At 39.0% G+C, this 19,091-nt stretch overlaps 1 protein-coding gene across 2 annotated transcripts in view; it reads right to left on the bottom strand.

Moving 5' to 3' along the window:
- GOLIM4 (golgi integral membrane protein 4) overlaps positions 1-18,689 on the bottom strand; it is a 36,764-nt gene extending 18,075 nt beyond the window's left edge. For both annotated transcript variants that reach the window (XM_053458763.1, XM_053458764.1), the window contains exons 1-4: positions 18,182-18,689; positions 2,702-2,776; positions 1,859-1,908; positions 1,396-1,449 (exon numbers count right to left, since the gene is read on the bottom strand). In XM_053458763.1, coding sequence (XP_053314738.1) covers positions 1,396-1,449; positions 1,859-1,908; positions 2,702-2,776; positions 18,182-18,368 — 366 coding nt within the window. In that variant the 5' untranslated portion in view covers positions 18,369-18,689. The remainder of the gene's footprint in view (positions 1-1,395; positions 1,450-1,858; positions 1,909-2,701; positions 2,777-18,181) is intronic.
- Between the last annotated feature and the right edge of the window lie 402 nt (positions 18,690-19,091).

Below are 19,091 nucleotides of genomic sequence, written 5' to 3'. Positions count from 1 at the left end.
AATAAATAATAATAAGATCCATCATTAAATAGTCTGTAGGCACATTCAGATTCTGTGGATCTCTGTAGAAGGGGACATCACCCTAATTTTTACTTGTGCCATGTAACTTTTATTACAATATTAAACTGAACCGGGAGTTAATAAAGACAATGGGAGGGGTATCCGATTATTTGAAATACGAGGTAGTGATGTTAAATAAATAAATCATGGACTATTGCTGCACCTATTCAAATTCTTAGAAAAGTAAATATGCTTTCAACATCAGCCAGTAGGTAGACTATAATTTGATATGATATATATTTGTCATTACAGATTATATATATATATATATATATATATATATATATATATATATATATATATATATATATATATATACCGTATTGGCTCGGATATAGGCCGCCCCCGTATATAGGCCGCACCCTAAAAGTTTGGTGCTTTTTTAAAGAAAAAGTTTTTTTCTTTAAAAAAGCACCAAAAAAAAAAAAAAACATTCTGCCACTCTGTCTCCCCCCCCGAGATATACAGCCACTGTCCCCCCCCCCCGAGATATGCTGCCACTGTCCCCCCCCCGAGATATGCTGCCACTGCCCCCCCCCGAGATATGCTGCCACTGCCCCCCCGTGATATGCTGCCACTGCCCTCCTCTGCCCCCGATATGCTGCCACTGCCCTCCTCTGCCCCCGATATGCTGCCACTGCCCTCCTCCCCCCCCCGAGATATGCCACTCTGCCCCCCCCCCCGACTTACCGGAGCAGACTCCCGGGTGTCTTGCGGGGCCGGCGGGGGGCATCTACGCAATACGCGTATACAACCGGAAGTTGTATACGCGTATTGCGTAGATGTCCCCCGCCGGCGCCCCGCAAGACACCCGGGAGTCTGCTCCGGTAAGTCTTGGGGGCAGAGGCAAAACGCATCGTGTGGACGGTCACCGGCTGCGGCGATGCGGGTAAACAACCCGGAGGCTGTTTACCCGCATCGCTGCAGCCGGTGACCGTCCAGACGATGCGCTTAGACAACCTCCCGTGCCGGCACCCCCCCCCGTGGAAAGTGCTGGCAGGGGAGGCTGTCTGAGGACATCCGAGAGTAGGATGCAGGTCCCCTGCACCGCTGCGGGGGATCTGTATCCTAACCCCGCTGCCTGCCCGGCGCCCGGGACTGCATGTCCCGGGCGTCGGGCGCTAGACCCCGAATATAGGCCGCACCCCCACTTTAAAGTCTTAAAGTGGGGGAAAAAAGTGCGGCCTATATTCGAGCCAATACGGTATATATATATATATATATATATATACAGAATAGTTATAAATTAGGATATCAGCAGTGGCCATTTGGTTCATATAGACTGCAGAAAAATGATATATTTAGTGAATATTAAGCTTGGTCATTGACGCTTACCTTTAACATTTGATGCTGCACACTCAAGGCATTGTACCGGTTGTTTGAATCTTGCTGTAAGGATCCAAACATATTATTATAATATGTACATTGCAGATAACGCAAAAAAACAGAACAAGGACAAGCACTGAGATCATTGATACTAAAAAGAAAACAAAATGTCTCAAAATCCTGGAAAGACATCTTCATTGCTATAGTGTGTAATGTCCATGCATACTCCCCTTTAAGGACACTCACACTTAACAGATACCGTTGAGTAAGGACATAGTCATTCCCCTGTTTAGGTACAACACACACTCATTGAACCCCACTCCTCATAAAGTAACTCCCCTGAAGATAGCGAGCTTTGGGGAGCCTTACCAGGACAATTCCCAGGTATGTCAATAACCACTGTGCAAAGAACACTTCTGATATGTTCAATACAATGACAACAGAAAAATGCAAACTATCAGTTTCAGCTTACCCTTCCTTTATTTAATGTCTCCTGTGCTTCTAATTTGTAGACAAGAAAATCTAGTAGGGGGGAAAGAATAGAATTAAAAAAAAAAAAAAAACAGAATTGCATTTTTTTGGAATTCGGGCACATTTAATAAAAAAAAAGTTGTATAAACATATATAGAAAATATTTAAATATTATAAAATAAATGGTTAGGGACGATTTTGCAAATAAATAAAGTCTGAAGTCATCCTGCATCCCAACATTCCTATTTCACTATGTACTTCCTTGGGGTGGAAGGTGAGATCTTTGCCGTAAAAGCACATGTAAGCACACAAAATTCAGTTTGCTATACGCTAACATTATGCATTTTAACACCCAAAATAAGTGAATGATGTTTCATTTCCCATTTGATAATTCTCATTACCGTTGATCAGATTTTTAGGAGAAAATGTAATTTCACAGTTTATTGGACACCAAGTGAAATCATTAATTGTGTGTGATTCTGTCATCTGCATAGAATATTTCCATAAATACAAGAATCTGACGTGTTACTAAGGGGTTTGGCTTTTTGGATTACATGGGGAATGGCTTTTAACACACGTGTGCCAGGGATTTCATACATATTCTTTAGGGCACAGAAATGGTTAAACATATATACAAATATAATGATAATGATATAAAAATATCATTGTTCAGTATACTTTAATATTTGAATATCTTTAAACAAAAAAAAAGTATCTTATACCGTTCAATATCTAAATATGTTCTAACTGTGCTGACTTTATTTAAGCAATTATTATGTGCTATAATACTTTGTTCCAAAGATTCCCTGGGAAATCACACAATTCAAAGTTGAAATATATTTACCTTCCTTTGCTTTCTTATGCTCAAGTCTTTCCTTTTGCAATGATTTTTCTAGGCGTGATCTGTGTTCATATACCACTGGGGGAAAGAGAAAAAAAAAACACTGAACTTTAAAAAAAAAAAATTCCGACAACAAACAGTGAAAACATAACTTATTTATGTTATTATTTAAGATCACTCTGCAATATCAGTTACACAAAAGTAAGGATACGGGGACATTTTTGCCTATAAGGAAATGATTCATTTTTCCAGTTTGAGTGTAGATGTGTGTTCCCATATGAGTTGAACACATATTTCTACACAGTATACAGGGGGAGGTCTCAAAGGAAGGGGACAAGATTACCTAAAGCTTTTTATTTTGATGTTTACTTGCAATTCCCTATATAACCCCCAGGGAGTCCACACATCAGTGACATTAGACAGTATTTACATGGTGACTGGATCCTCTCCATGCTCCTTTTACATGTTTTCAATGTACCCCCTTCGCTGAGTGTTTTGACCAGAGAGCGCACATAATGGTATCTTTGTATACCAAAAACATTTGCAGCTTTATTACTCGGCCATTAGGCTAGGCTTGGCTGAAAGCTCCCGGCACTCCCTTGATGGCGTTACGTGTGTAGCGAACTTAAAACTCATATCATTTTTTTTTTTCAGACTAGCAAGGATTGCAAAGAAAATTGTATCCAATAAGATAGCGTGATCTCTTCCCATCTCTCAATCTAAACCATATTTTCGGCAGTTTCCTGAGATGAGATCACTTTCATGGTGTCTCGCTCATTTCTTCACCACAATATCCAGTGAAAAGCATCAGATACATTCGTGGAGAAGTCGCAGTGCCCTCGGAAATGCTACACCTGGAAGCATGCTGCATTAGAGGCTGTTTATCAGCATTCACAAATTGGGAACTGGAAATTACATTCCCAGAAAGCTATTCTGCTATAATAAACTGCCGTAAAAGAGATGGAAATCTATAATGGTTTTCTCCTCTACTGCCTCGAGGAGAGAATAGAATATTTCTGCTATAATCATATAGAAAACAACAATACCCCTACATACCGTATTTATTGTTTCTCTGCCATGTAGAGCACAAATCGCTATAAAAAAAAAACATGGCTCCCCTAAATTTCCTGCAGTGCACTTCTCTCTTATGAAACCTGAGTAAAGGAAGTACTCTTCAATGTATCACCCACCGTTCATATATAATGAATGTTCATTTGCTGTATAGGTGCCTGAACAGGGTACGATGCATCCATTAAAGAACTTTGAGTATCATAGCATCAGAGGCCAAACAAAAAGTTTGTAACTATGCAATAATTGGATGGTGGATAGGTTGACATTGGCATGGGTTATGCCAAAACAGTGGCGCATGTGCACTGGGCCGACACGCAGCTTGCCAGCCATAGGGTGTATTATATACGTTGTTTGGACATGTGTTTGCGTGACCTCTTTGCACCAGAATTGCTCTGTATTCAAAACATCCCAATTTTCACCGAGATTAAAAATGATTGGTAGTACAGGACATAAAAAATACTAGATGTTGAACAGACCCTTTAGCAACCAACAAAATGCTACTACAGATTTCTTAACTTTTACCACTATACACCAGAAGCATTCTTCATACATATTCCATATCGTCACTGCTTGCCCAGATTAGTGATAACTAAGCCCATGTAATTGAAACTTCTGCGGTCAACGTCTGTTGAGTGACAGTAATAGGAATGGGCCAGAGTGAAAGTGATCCGCATGTCTCATAACTGTTTAAGAAGATTCAGTGCTCAAGTTCGTGGTAGGACTCAATTTGAATTTGGTGGAGCTGCAAATAATAACGAGGTTCGGGGAAACATCTTATAATGAAAGTTATATATAATAAAACTGTTAATTTGGGATATGCAAGTGATATCTGTTTCTAAATCTCTCATGTGATTAAATGTTATTGTTTCCCAATGGTTCTCACATATTGGAATGAAATGTATATATCAAGGGCCATGTTTATTGTGGCAAGCTGCAGCAGTGCTTACTTTGGAGAAATCCGTAGGAATACTCCATTGGTTTTTATGAACATCCCTGTCACGAAGACTTAAGCACTCTGCAACGCAATGTAAGTTTGTTTGATACTTCTCAAAAATACTTCTTGGTTTCTGGACGACCTAAGCACATACTATTTGCGAAGCATATGTTACCCCTTAAGGCTCTGTTCACAAATAAGCATTTTTAAACAGATGCCTTATTAGTTCACAACAGCTATTGCAAATGAAACGAATGGATGAATTGCATCCAATACAGCTGTTCCTGTCGGAATATGGAGGAAACAATTACTGATGTAAAAGTAATAAGTGAGCGTGCTAAAAATCTCAGCTGGTTTGGGAAGACAAACATATTTTGTTACAGAATACTAAAAAAGAAGCATAACTGCAGTGCACACCATCCAAATAATTTAGATGTTGTAGATTTATGCAAGTATCAAAATGGTATTTTAATAAATTAGTGAGGAACAACCCTAATGAATTCGTGTAGATCAAAAGAGTTCACATTATTTAAATTATTTACTATTTTGATCTGCATGAATTCATTGGGGTTGTTCCTCACTAATTTATTAAAATACCATTTTTGATACTTAAATAAACTGAATATATTTGGATGATGTGTAGTTAGTATTCTATACATGTTTCCATTGGCTGCACAGGAGACTGCTTATTAGCAGTCCTACTTGCACCCAAATTAACCAATTATCTGGTTTTTTTTGGATTGCCTTAGAAATAGCTTTTTCTAAACATATTTCATTAGGATGCAATGTTTAAAAAAAAATGCTAATCTCAGACCACTTATATTGTACAATTAAGCTTTTTTTTTAATATTGGTAGCTCGTTAGTCGGATGTAGAATATGATCCAAACACCCTGAACACTTGCGCTGCTCATGAATGAATATCATAGTAAAATTTAAGAGGCTACATCTATAAAATCCAAAAAAAGAGACAGAAATGCAAAGAGACGCATATCCACAAATCAAAAATAATACATGCTGAAAAATGTTAGCCCCCTGCTGCGAGGGATAATAATAGTTATAATAGCAACATTTATATCTATTCATTCACATCTACATTTGCAATATTTCAAAGCATAAGACAAGCTGCAGTGGTATGCATGTAAATCAAAGGCAGCAACACTATCCCCTGAAGCCACTAACATGACTCATAGATTTTTATTATTAATTTATATAGTTACCATGCTGAAAAAGCTGATTTATGAGGGATCATTGATTCTGTCAAGATAGTCTGCTAAAAAGCTATGGCATTGTAGGAAATTGGCAGCCTCTGGCTTTCGCTGCTCACATCATCTTAACCAGTCGGAAGAATGGACCTGCATACATTTCCAACGCATTCAGCTTGTTCACCATGGTTCACCATGTTAGGAGTTGTCATGAAAAGCAATTAGAGGACACAACGAGCATTTTTTAACAATATATTATATTCCAGGACGAGAGAAAACACACGCAGAAAATTTGGGGGTTTTTTTGTCCACTTTGCAACTTGTGACTTCTGAACAAGACCCCTATAGATATGTAATTAAATGGGGCAGAGGTGATAAGGCATTTCTACTTAGCATTCTTTCTTTGGTACTGCTGAGGGTCCTCAAGCGTTTTCCTTGGAGGTTTGGAAGGAAGAGATGAAGGTTTCTGCACTGAATGTACAGTGAACTTATTCATTTGCATAAACAGTCTTTCAATTGAGTGTGCTGCCCAAAAAGACAGAACTTGCCAAGGCAAAAGATTTGCCAGCAATGCTTTATACTTCCCCAGCTGAACAGAGCTTTATTTCAACAAAACTTCAGACGTTTGTGTTCCCAGTTAATCGCTTTTTTGTGTTTGTGTGTTTATTCCCTGGAGTATTCATTGATTCTTAGTGGTGTAATTACCACTAAAACAAATGTAAGAATGATAGAATGATAAATAAAGGTCTACTTGTACCTAGGCTGAACAAGCCGTGTTGATGGTTCTTATGGCCCTCTCAAGGAGAATGGATGATAGGAGCTAGAGTGCAACATCAACGGGATAACAACAATTGCCGAGTTCAGGTTTGGAAAAATCTGTATTCTCAATCATCATGAAATCCACGTAATCGCTGTCTGCTCTGCTATGTTAGAGAAAGTATAGAATTTTATAGAATCAAACCTAGACTCTTATGATTACAACTTCAATATTCAGTTACAATAAGAAAACACAGAACAGATGTTGACTACACAAATCAGAAAATGTTACATAGCAAGGTAATATGTCAGCTTAGCCACATGTGCTTCTGGGTGCAGAGCCAGAGCCATGAGAAGGCAGGCAAGGGGTACTTATAGCACCGTTACAAACAGGGCGCTAAAGGGGCGCTCTCTCTTTAGAGGACCCTTTCTCTTTATGGTCTGTATCATCGTGCTTATATTATGCTCATTTCCACCACATTATGTCTACTTCTGATAATGTCCTACCAATCACGCTACTGTTATTTCAAAGCTTTTTAATTAAGAAAAAATGGGGGAGAAGCACTTGGGCAGTAAGGGTGTTGAAAGCCTGTAAATAAATCTAGCAATCCATTGTGCTTGTCAGTTTTATTCTTTTTGCAAAGGGCAGAGTGTACCTACGTTTTAACTAGTTCTTAACACGTTATGTTAATTTGGAAAAAGAACACTATTGTCCTTGTTATATCCTTGTAATACGGGGTGCCAAGGCTCATCAAGTGCATTTTATCATTGTACTTGTCTTCTACCAGACTATGTACATTACCTGAGAGAATACCATACAAAACAAGTGTGAGATGCTCCCAAAAAACAGACAGACTCTTCATAGCCTGTCCTACGGTGTGCCCCGTTTGTGCCATTACAGAGGAAAAATCTCCATCAACATATCAGTCTGATCTTGCCCCAAGGGCAGTTTAGAACCGAATTGCGAGAACCGAATTGCGAGAACCGAATTGCGAGAACCAACGACTCCAGATGTCTAGAGGGATAACAACTGGACCCCACTGACGATGCCCGTGAAGGCAAAAATGTACATCTAGGGTTTTTGGCTCCCTCGTGCAAGGGGAAATTTGCCTCACATCTCAGTTCTGGACTGCCCTTTAAGGAGATTTTTTTTATCATACTGGAGATTTATAAAGGAGCTAAAACTTGAGATTACTTCCAAGCGTGGACGCACCATAAGACAGGCTATGGATTGACTGACCGTTCTTGGTGAGAATCGGAAACTTGTAATGTTGGCTAATTTTAAACGTCATAGTTTTCAAGATATGTATGAGAGCAGAGGTTGTTTTTTTTTTTTTTTTTTAACAAAAGATCAAAAAGGTTAAAGAAGTAAAGCTAATTTTTCACAGCCTCCTTTGCTCATACTTACCAAGGGTGCCAATATTAGTGGACGGCACTGTACACTGTACCCAGCCAGATGTTCTGACTGATGTTCTAGAGGATGGGACTGCGTAGCATTGCCATAAATGATCTGCTCAGTGTGGTATTTGAGCGAGAAAGTCCCACCCAGAACATCACATGGTTGGCAACAATGGCAGCCTTCAGGCCTGCACATAAAGGCAGTTTGTTAGCACAATATGAGATAAAACCAGGTTTCTGTCAGTGCTCACCTGCATTACTGTATACAGCACTGTATTTTATGTATTTATTTCATGGGGAAATATTGAGGCTTCCGTTAGAGACCCCCCGAACAGGACTTGTTCCAGAGAGAGACGTATTCTGTACCTGCTATATGTAAAACAATAACTATGTGTGGCTGAATATCAAAGGAGATACTTTAGGCTTCCAGACAAATTGCATTAGATATAATATGGTATATAATGCAACCTTTTAAGCGCACATATAATACTACTTCCAAACCCCGATCTGCTACACAGTCCCCATACACTTCCCAACATATGTTATCCTCTAGATTGTAAGCTCGTTGAGCAGGGCCCTCCTCATCTGTTTCTGTAAGTCAATTTGTTATGTTATGTACTACTTGTTATGTCCTGTCTACCCATTGCACAGCGCTACGGAATTTGATGGGGCTATATAAAACAATAAATAATAATTATGTAATGCTATCCTTATTGCATCACTGAAGTAAAGTGTTTCTAACATTCATGCATGTTTGCATTGACAATTGCCATTTATTATTATTTGGCGATTCATAAAGCACCATCATATTGTGCAAAAAGTACATACATTTTATTAACAGAAATAAAAGGTAAGGAGCGCCTGCTCAAACAAGCTTACAACCTAAAAAATGTGAATTAGGAAATGGTCCTATATAAAACCAATGTTTTTATACATGGACTACCTGGACTAGAGTGGGAACATTACCGAGGGGCTGGTGACCAGCTAGGGAGATCTTCTTTATAACTGGCCCATTTACACCACGGAGGCACAGCCTTTGTATTATCTTGTAGCACATGTCCTTCAGAAACAGAATGCCTGCAATGATATCATGTCCCAGCACAAAAGAATAGGAGTCACTGGCAGGTAGATGCTGAGGGGCGGCTACGGTTGCTGTCCTGGGTCAGGCCGAGTGCAGCTGCACAGAAACCCCCCCCCACTGGCTACAACCATGGGACTTACTATATAGACCAAGCAATTCTGTAGTTGGGAGCGTAAGTCTCAAGCCCAAACTGCATTGGCTAGGCAGAGCACCATGGAAGCTCTAGTTCCATAACAGCCTAATTCACTCAAATGGACTCTGGAAACAGCAGTCCTTTCATTAATTCTCATGGCCAATTAGACAGAATATTGACTAAGCAGACAGAGTTTCCACAGAATGATCTCTAAATTGAAACTCACGTAAGGGTGCGTCCCTTAAACGCATCACACCAGGCTATATATAACAGTAACAGGCTGCTTATATGTCTGTGAGCCTCTAGAAGAGTGCTCTTAGCATCATAGCAAGCAATTAAATATTCCTATTGATTGGATCATCCCTCTGGTTGCTATGGTGATAAGAACATTTTTGAAACACAGAGTTGCTTTTTTAATATAACACCCCCCCCCATTAAGCAAAAAGTCCCAGTACCGAGTGTTCTTGTGGGTGGCACTGGAAAAGTAATGTCTATATCATTCCAGCTCATGGCTTTGATGGGAAGTTACAAAATTCAGTCCACTTTATGGGATCTGATTTTTTGTTAATTTGTGACTTTATAAAAGCAAAGCCAAAAATAATATTATTCACAAACGTCACCAGTATGACAAATTGGATACAAGGGCATTACTTCTGTCTTTCAGGACATTTTAAGAAATAAAAAACACAAAATACCAATTTGCAGCATGCCCAGATAAAGAACAGCATTTAAATGTATCCACATCCTTGACTGTAGGGCTAACAGACAACACTATCTTCCGAGAACAGCGCTCGGATTGTGAATTCATCTGTGTACTTCTATTTGATTGACACACCAGGCAGTTCCAGCTACCTGGGAGATGTTTAAATCATTTTATCAGTGGAGGGAGTGTGAATGTGCATGCTAAAGAGTTAAATGTGGCATTTCAAACTGATTAAACATATGATGACACAAACTAGGACACACCGGACCAGCTACAGAAACCGAGTTCCTAATGGTTAGCTCACTTGATCCAGCGTAACATGTCTTAATGAATACCTACACATACAATATCATAACATCTGGTTTTAGACCTTTGCCAGCATAATATGGAGCAGATAAAGCCTGGTTTAGAACAGTCCATCCAAGAGCGTCCCTCCAGATTGTTTAATCCTACAGGAACCCCAACAGTGCATAAAAAAAAATTACACAAATTGATTATGGTGTGGTTTTTAGAACAGTGCTAAAAGAGCCACATATTAACCCAAATAACCCACTGCAGAGATGAGAAACTCTGGAACTCCAGGATTCAGTTGAGGAACATTTGTTTAAGACCCGCAGATCAGCAGCAACGAGGGGCGATCTGGGGTGTATGATGCAAAGTTAACCAAGGTTTATGTACAGTAGCGTAAGAGCTGACTTCACCAGGTGGGAGACACATGAACACAAGGGCACAATGATAAAACGTGCCTGGCGAGGCACTGTTTTAGGCTTTGGGGTAGGGAGGTAAAGTTAAGCTTGGAACATATGGGGATTGGAAATTGCAGAAAGCTAGTAAAATGGGTAACCAAAACCTGGTGTAACACCTTCATGGTGTCAATGCTTTATACACTCCCTGTAATGACAAACACGTGGGGGCATTATGTGGAATTGCATTTAACATTTGCATTTAAGTATGAAAATACTTTAAAAGACCAGCCCAGGGGGTAATTGTCCCCCAGCACTGTGACAACTGATGTGATAAGAAAATACATCTGAAAAGTGAAACCTACAGGCTTTTGTATAGGAAAAGTGAACAGAATGGGTTGAAGTGCTCCAATCACGTTTTTGAGTCCTTTGTGAATACCATGGTTTCAACCCAGTATATGTTAGTGCTATGTACTGTCTTTAAGTAGTCAATTTCTTTTACAAATAGTGTGGGCACAAGAAGCTGTAACTACTCGTTCTAAAAATCCGGTCCATGTTCTTGAGGAAAACAACTGTGAACACCGACTGAATGTACGGCTTGTGATTACTCAGGGGCTTTTACAGTCTTTGAACGCAGGCATCAGATTACAGAAGAATAACTTTCTTTTCTTTATAGGCACCAAGGGAATGTTCCTTGTTAGTGGCTTGCAGAAAAAAGAGCTCTTAAGAAGTTGGTCTTAAGAAAGATTTATAAGACAATTATCATTTCAGTTACAATGTTGCTCTAGTTATTCAGTAAAGGTGCTGATCCTCCAAGACAAAAGAAACATTCTTAAACAACTTTCTCATTCAATAGTTTAAAACATAAATACAATACAGAGGATTCCAGTAACCTTTTTGGGCAGCTATGACCAAAAAAATATTTTATTCTTGTTTCACATGACTCAACGCTAAAAAAAAGCAACATATTACATTATCATCTAAGCAATATTTAAATGTTGTGTAACAAAATAATCTAGAGTAAAAATAGAAGTACCGTATATAAATGTAGCTAAACTCAATTGTTTTTAATAGAATTATTTAAACATTCCCGGAACGTAAATACTTGTTAGGACAGAAACGTGTACTCTTAGGATTAAGGGACAGATACATTACAAGGAAAAATGACCCTGACATGTAAGTGAGGATTAGCATTGTTCAGATGTAGGTTAATACAAACGCTTTGCCTTCAAATACAACCGTTTGATGAATTCACGTTATCAGTCTAACAACACACCTCAAATCAACTAGAAATCAACTAATATTTTATTGTTGTTGTTTTATCACTCACTTTCCTTTTGCAATCAGCAGTTAGATATTTCTGTTTAGCTGTAAAGAGGGCTATGATGTGACCACAATTCAATATCTTACCCTAGGGCCCTGGAAGGACAAGAAGGAGGAATTCATATTGGTTAACAGTTCCAGTTCTAAACTTCAATAATATATTGACCTCTCGGCCACTGTTAGTCCCAAACAGATGCTGTATTAATATTAACTTCCTGTACACTAAATTGTTATCTACTGATATACTACACTAATGGTTATAAATTGTTATATACTTCTCCAAAACATTCTGTAGTTAACACTATCCTCACAATTTGAGCATATACACATACACACATAAATATATGTTTACAATTTCTATCATCACTTTACTCTCATGAGATCATTTTGAAGGAACACCAGCAAGGCTCTCAGTGGCAAAACCAGCCAAAACTTTTGTACATTTAATCCCAGTAAAATCCACAATGACAAAGATCAATCCCTAACTCCCTCTAGATTATAAACCCGTTTGAGCAGGGCCCTCCTCCCCGTTATTTCACGCACTACTTGTTATGTCCTGTCTACCCATTGTACAGCGCTACAGAATATGATGGCACTATATAAATCAATAAATAATAATAATAATCAATGCATCCGGTTTACAAACCGTGCGTTCTGCGTGAGGGAGTGCAGCATTGTATGAGGGTATGTTGAAGAATGGAAGTGTTTACATTAGAGTACGGATAATTACGTTCTTATTTGTCCACGCACTCTACCTTACATGTACATAAGTGTGACTGAGTGTCCGCACATGTGTTTACGTACAATAGCAGGAACATAGCTGTCTTCACACTGGCAGCCCCAAAGATAAATTCATGAAGAACCACTGCTCAGGAGGTTTGGTGCTCTGCGCCCTTTGCAAACTGCCTTTTCTGGGAGTTAATACTAAAAACAGATTGAAACTAAGCGCTTGCGCTCACAGGCACTGGCAGTACGAGTCTGAGATGCAGGCAGGAGTAAGAGGACCCATAAACACGGGAGCTTTACTCCACAAACAATCAAGCAATTAGCAAATTGAATTACAAGCTTAGTAACTAATTTTCTGATACATTTCTGGAAATTAAACTCCAGCCTAAGAAATACTGAACGTGTGCCTGACAAAATGTATATTCAAATAAATCCATTACACAATTTTACAGTCAGTTGAAAGTTTATTTTAGGTTTTTATTGTATATCTGACTGCTTTTTCAATAAGCATGCATTTCAAGTTAAAAACACAAGCTGGAAAATGTTTTATACAGAATAATCATTATTTTAATTTTTGTTTTGTGCCCGGAATTAGACTACACAAGTACTGTAGTAAAAATGGAGCTCAATGCAAAACCTACAAAAAACCCCAAAAACATCTGAGATGTCTGGTCTAAAAATGTTACCTACAAGTTCAATATTTAGGATAGGTTTAAAAAAAGAACAGTACCCGCCACCTTACTTTAGGCCACCAGTCAGCATTGTCTAAACTTGGGTTCCCCACTTAATCACTGATGTCCCGTACGCATTAACTTTCCAGGTACCTCTTGCTTGGTAGAAGGAGAAATGCTACTTTCCTTTAACTGCTACATTTGCCGAGCCCTTTGTAAATGGAACCAGATGACAAGAGTCCTGCCAAAACTAAGCATCCCAGGACTTAAGAGAATGTAATATGTCTGAATATATAGAAAATATGACATAATACACAACCTGCACTTTATTAGGCTTATTTGAATGCACATTGTTAATATTAGCAGATGGCACAGGGGCTCTGTCCTTGTAAAAAGCTCATTGTCTATAATGTAATGCATTCCTGTTTATAGGAAGGGCTGTCAGCATTTCCCGACAATACAACTCCAGACATAAAAGAAATGAGTGGTTAGAAAACTTGGGTCAAGTATTTAATGTCTTCATTTCTCTGACGCTGCTGAATACCTGTGCGACTTAATTAGATTTTACTGTTCGATGCGACGGTAATGATCCTCTGCAGGCTCTCTCATGTTTAATCATTCTGTTCCGCAAACTCCAGATGCTACTGTGCTAGATGTTGTAAACGGCCTTTCTATGGGACACACTGGAGGAAATTTAATCCATGCTTCACCAGCATTAAAGGGTTAAGATGGAAAGCACTGACTAAAACATATGTTTCCCTTTGAGCTTTGATAAATAGCCACATTGTTTTCATTCACTAAAAGCCCTCCCCGTTGCTAGAAAAGGAGAAGAATTTCTGTTTAACATCTAACTAAAAGGTGTGCAGTAATACAGGCCTTGGAAACTACTTCAATGCATACATTGTGACACCACAGCCATCACACTTTAATGCATAGGATAACTGAGAGCCCCCCCTATAAAAGAATAATAATTTGCCTCTTTTCCCTCCCCCACCTATCTCCCTGAACATATCTACTGGCAAGTAATATACGTACCACGAGTCAGCTGTAGCTCTGGCTCAAAGAACGCTCTGGGCGAGGGTCTAACAAAACCCTGTACACATGCGCAGAATTCCCCCATTGGTTTAAACCAGTGGCGAGAAACGTCATGAACATGAATGGGGCGGGAGATGCAGTTTATCCATAGTAAAGTATTTTCTACAGGTTTAAGGAATGCATGGAAACATACTTTCTCAAGTATTTGTTGTTAAGGGTCTCCCAAGGATACTGGAATGTCCCTTTAAATTGGCCACAATGTGGCATTTTCTGACAATATGGGCAAAGTCTTTTGCCAACTCTACTGTGACCCAGTCTTCTAAGAGTCCTCATCCCTAATCAGTGTTTCCGTGGTGAATGTATGTGATCACTCAACATTCTGTAAATGTATTGTCGCTTGGCCTTAAAGTAGCAGAACCCATTTTAACCCTGTAGCTGAACACACCATAAGCGTTGTCTTTTTGCTGGAATGAAACACTTGTGATCATGCATGGGTTTTACATACAGCACACACTTTTGGGTTACAACAATGGGAAATAAAGGGACCTAGAAGTTTTGCACTATGGCATCTACTGGTGCTCAATAAATAAAATGTAATTCAATGCCAAACCTAATATGTACTTTCAACAATACGTTAATCATTTTCTGGACGTAGCGTAATCATCTACCATCCATTCCCGTCTTACAAAGATTTATCTTCTGTATTTTTATTTTTGATTCCTTTTCATTAAAGACAAGCAACAAACAATTAGTCTTCAATGCCATAAATACAAAGATAGCTTAAGTCAGTCTGATATACACCTGGTTGCAACAAAACAGTGCTCCCCTTATTGGATTTTGCGCTCCAGTATGAGAATATCTTGCAAGCTTTAATCCAATTAATCAAAGTCGGAGGCTAAAACACCTGGGAGTTTAAATAATGATAATGCTGCAACACATCTAGGTAAACACTGCTGTTTCCTTACTTATACTAAGAAGAAATTCACACTTGCATAGATATATGAGCAATTCATTAGGTTACAATAACATACAGCTTTTAGCAGCATTATAACGTATTTTACGACCCAAAAATTGTAATCCATCCAATGAAAGTTTCAATGTTTGTTTAGTGGACCCCCCATCCCCCCTGAACTTCAATCAGTTATAACACCAAAGATCCGGTAACCATTGACAATTATGAATAATCAACAATATTTTTCCTAATATATAATTCTAGCCCACAGTATTGTCATGTTATCAGCAGAAAACTGGAGAAATGTATACATGCAAATCAGACTGACTTCTTGAGGCATTATGTAAAGAATCCCTACAAATCCAAACACGAGAACTGGATTAGGCTTGAGATTAGTAAACATACATTAGACGTTAACAGACGATGTATAATTGTCTCACGAAACTGTGTGATAAAGATGCAGCAATGTCATTTGGCAACTTTGAAATAATTTACACCTTTACATTGAGCAGTTTCAGAAAGAGGAACAATGAAGAACTATGTGAAGGGAAAGAGTGCCAAAGTATTGCCTGCTCTAACAATAACTCTGACAACACAGGCTTCAGGAAATAGGACATATTGGACGACTAGACGTTAGGTTACAAAAGGAGCAGAGGTCCAAATTTGGATAAATCCAAGATAAGATCAACTACTGAGTGGCGAATGAGAAGAAAGAGAGAAATAAGAGGTAAGAAGTGTAAGTTCATTGAAATGCAATCAAAAGAGATTAAAATGTCTTAAGAAAGATGTTACAACTAAAAGAGTCTATAGTGAACAGATCGTAGTATGTTTCTAAAGTAATCACCAAATGCCTTTGAAGGGGTAAAGCTGGAAGTCATTGAGGAGACTCAACATTGGATCCCGAATATACGGTATGTGGCATCATAATCACAATGCCCTGTTTCATCTTCAGAGTTGGTTAACGATAATATTATTTATAAAAAAAACAAACAAACAAACAAACCCAAGCCCTTCACCTGAGTAAACCGTGTAGGAATTTACCATGGATATGTTACATTCTAACAAGGCCTGGAATTACTACATAGTGAGAAAAACCTATACGCAACCTCTATGCAAGCTTAACAATCCTCCCCTCATCAACGTGTACAGAAAACTCACAAGGCTGTGTTGTTACAGTTTGTTTGTGATGTTGTCCACTTTTATTGAAGCTCTAGTCGCATACTTGAAGGTGAAGCAGACATGAGTTACTACAAGAGTGGGCAGCATACTTGAGAACACTGTCTGCTTAGTTAGATTCACGCTGGGGAGGAGGAAGATGAGACAGAAGCCTCAACTTGCAAAACTTATAATCATAAATACCTGCATCTATTTGTATAGGGGGGGCAAAAACACTGGAGACCATGTAAAATAGACTCAAATAAACATACATAAGATTATCTATCTGCTTAGGAATTTCCCCTAAATAATAGTTAGCAGTAGATTGGAATCAGTTCCTAAACAAATGCCTTCACATTAACACTGACCTGGAAGATTATAGGCGACACGGATCCCCCTACATGCGGGAAGGAGACGCCATAACATTGTAAAGGGTGGAAAGAGGCAAATCAAGAAAAAAAAAAAGAGGCAGTTGGTGTCACCCTCAGAGGGTGGTTGTAAACCCTTGCATTAACGCTGACAGATAACGAAAGGAAAAAACAAGTGTAATAAAAAAAATAGAATTCCGTTCCAAATATTAGGAGTGCAAGTGTGTCCCTGAAAGTTTTAAAGACATTTATTTGTGGTTTAATAACAAAAGTAAAATTTTTAAAAATGTATACATGTGTATATATATATATATATATATATATATACACACAGTATATTCCTATAAAATAAACCTGAAAGAGAACTTTTCAAAGATACTTATTGGCGACTTAACACTGTATATCTTTTCATACAAGAGAAGTTTGTATACAGCTAACACTTCCTATCTAAGCAGCCTGGATTCCTTTACATGCAGATCCTATACCCTAAGGATATAAAGCAATCACTCCTTCAATGTGTGAACGCTTGGTATTTTATAGGACTTTTTTTTTTTTTTTTTTCCAGACAGCATGAGGCATTTGGGGCCTAAGCCTTTCCAGAATATGTACACGTCTAGCAGCCTGGAGGGGAGGAGGGACAGGGAATGAAAAGTTTACTTTAGAGGTAGGATGTCTGTGTGCTGTGACATTCCATTCAGATAAGCCCATGTGCACATCATCTGCCCTTCCACCATCTGCGCTATAGAGGACTCCTAAGGATTATTAACAAATAATAGTTTCAGCAATAAAATGCCTTACTTTATAATACGTCCAGTTATTCTCAGCTTACCAACCAGTGTTTAGACATTGATTTGAAGACTGGATACATTTTAACCTACCCTGAAAGGTCATAAAGTATAACAGGGCTGGGGTCTCAAGCATGGGACTCCTATCCAGAGATAGCCCACCTCTTGCAATAAAGCTGCTACTTCCTTTATAAATGAGGATGATGGGAGTCAGATTTAACAACATCCGTAGTGCTGGAGGTTGCTCCTTTTGCACCCCAAACATCATCTCTTAAACAGGGCTTAGCCGAACTTTATACACTGGAGTCCTATGCGGGAGTAGGCCACCACTAGCAATGCAGCTGCTGGGGACAACTACTTCCACAGTGCATGAGAGTGATGGGAGTCGGAACTAACATCTGCGGTGCTAAAGGATGCTTCTCCTCGGTGGTACCCTGTCACCCCAAACTTCCACCCTTCCTCCCAGTATATAGGGGTCTTTAGTACTCCTCGAAGTGATTTGTTACCTTGCAGCTGTGCTGATAAGGACTCCTGGTGCTGCTGGTATTTCTGCGCTACTGTCTCCGCTTTCTTGAGCTGCTTTTGCAAATCATAGTTCAGCATCGCTCCATAGAACAAGCCAACGACTACAGCTAGGAAGGCGAGAGCCTGGAGGATCCTCTTCTGCTTTCTGGAGCACATACCGTTTCCCATAGTCCCTTCTCATGGGACAGGCTGGAGGGCAGCTCCTGCTTTAAACGAGCGCTGAGGCTGGCAGCCGGCAGACCATTGCACAGTATGTGGCAGTCGCACTGTCCGACGGCTCGGAACTTTCAGCCCCCGAAATAAGAACTTCTAATTAGCCGGGAATTTAGTGGAGCAGTCGGGGCATTAACTCGTTACTCTGAAGCGACTCTTTCCCGTTATTTTTTGGTTGCACACAAAGGAAGACTGGCTTCCATTAAAGCATCCCAGTAATGTGAACTGCAAAGTATGCAGGGCCCTCCAGCTCTCCCCTCTGTGGCTCTGGCTCCAACTCTCTCAAACGGGTTTTTTTTTTTACTTTTTTTTTTCTCCTTGCTTTATTGAAATGTAACACGAGCAAACATCCGAACACGCAGCGGATAGAGACAAGCAGTGACAAAACAAATGATGTCAACCAACACTCACATAACTCTCAGCCAGTCAAAGGACATATTTCTGTAGTTGTTTTCATGTGAATTTTTAAATCAACTAAATAGTATTCTTTTTATCCTTATTTTTATCATTTCAACACTGTTTCAATGCAGTGGTTTTGAGGTGCGAGGTGACAGTAGTGACTATTTTTTTATATATATATATTTTTTTTATATATATATTTTTAATTGTGATATTCCTAAAAATAACCAGGCTGAATCTTTACTAAAGAAATTAATGTATAAATGATGTGCTGAAAAT

The sequence above is a fragment of the Spea bombifrons genome, chromosome 3, assembly GCF_027358695.1.
Source record: "Spea bombifrons isolate aSpeBom1 chromosome 3, aSpeBom1.2.pri, whole genome shotgun sequence".
Taxonomy (NCBI): domain Eukaryota; kingdom Metazoa; phylum Chordata; class Amphibia; order Anura; family Pelobatidae; genus Spea; species Spea bombifrons.
This window is presented reverse-complemented; position numbering and strand designations above follow the sequence as displayed.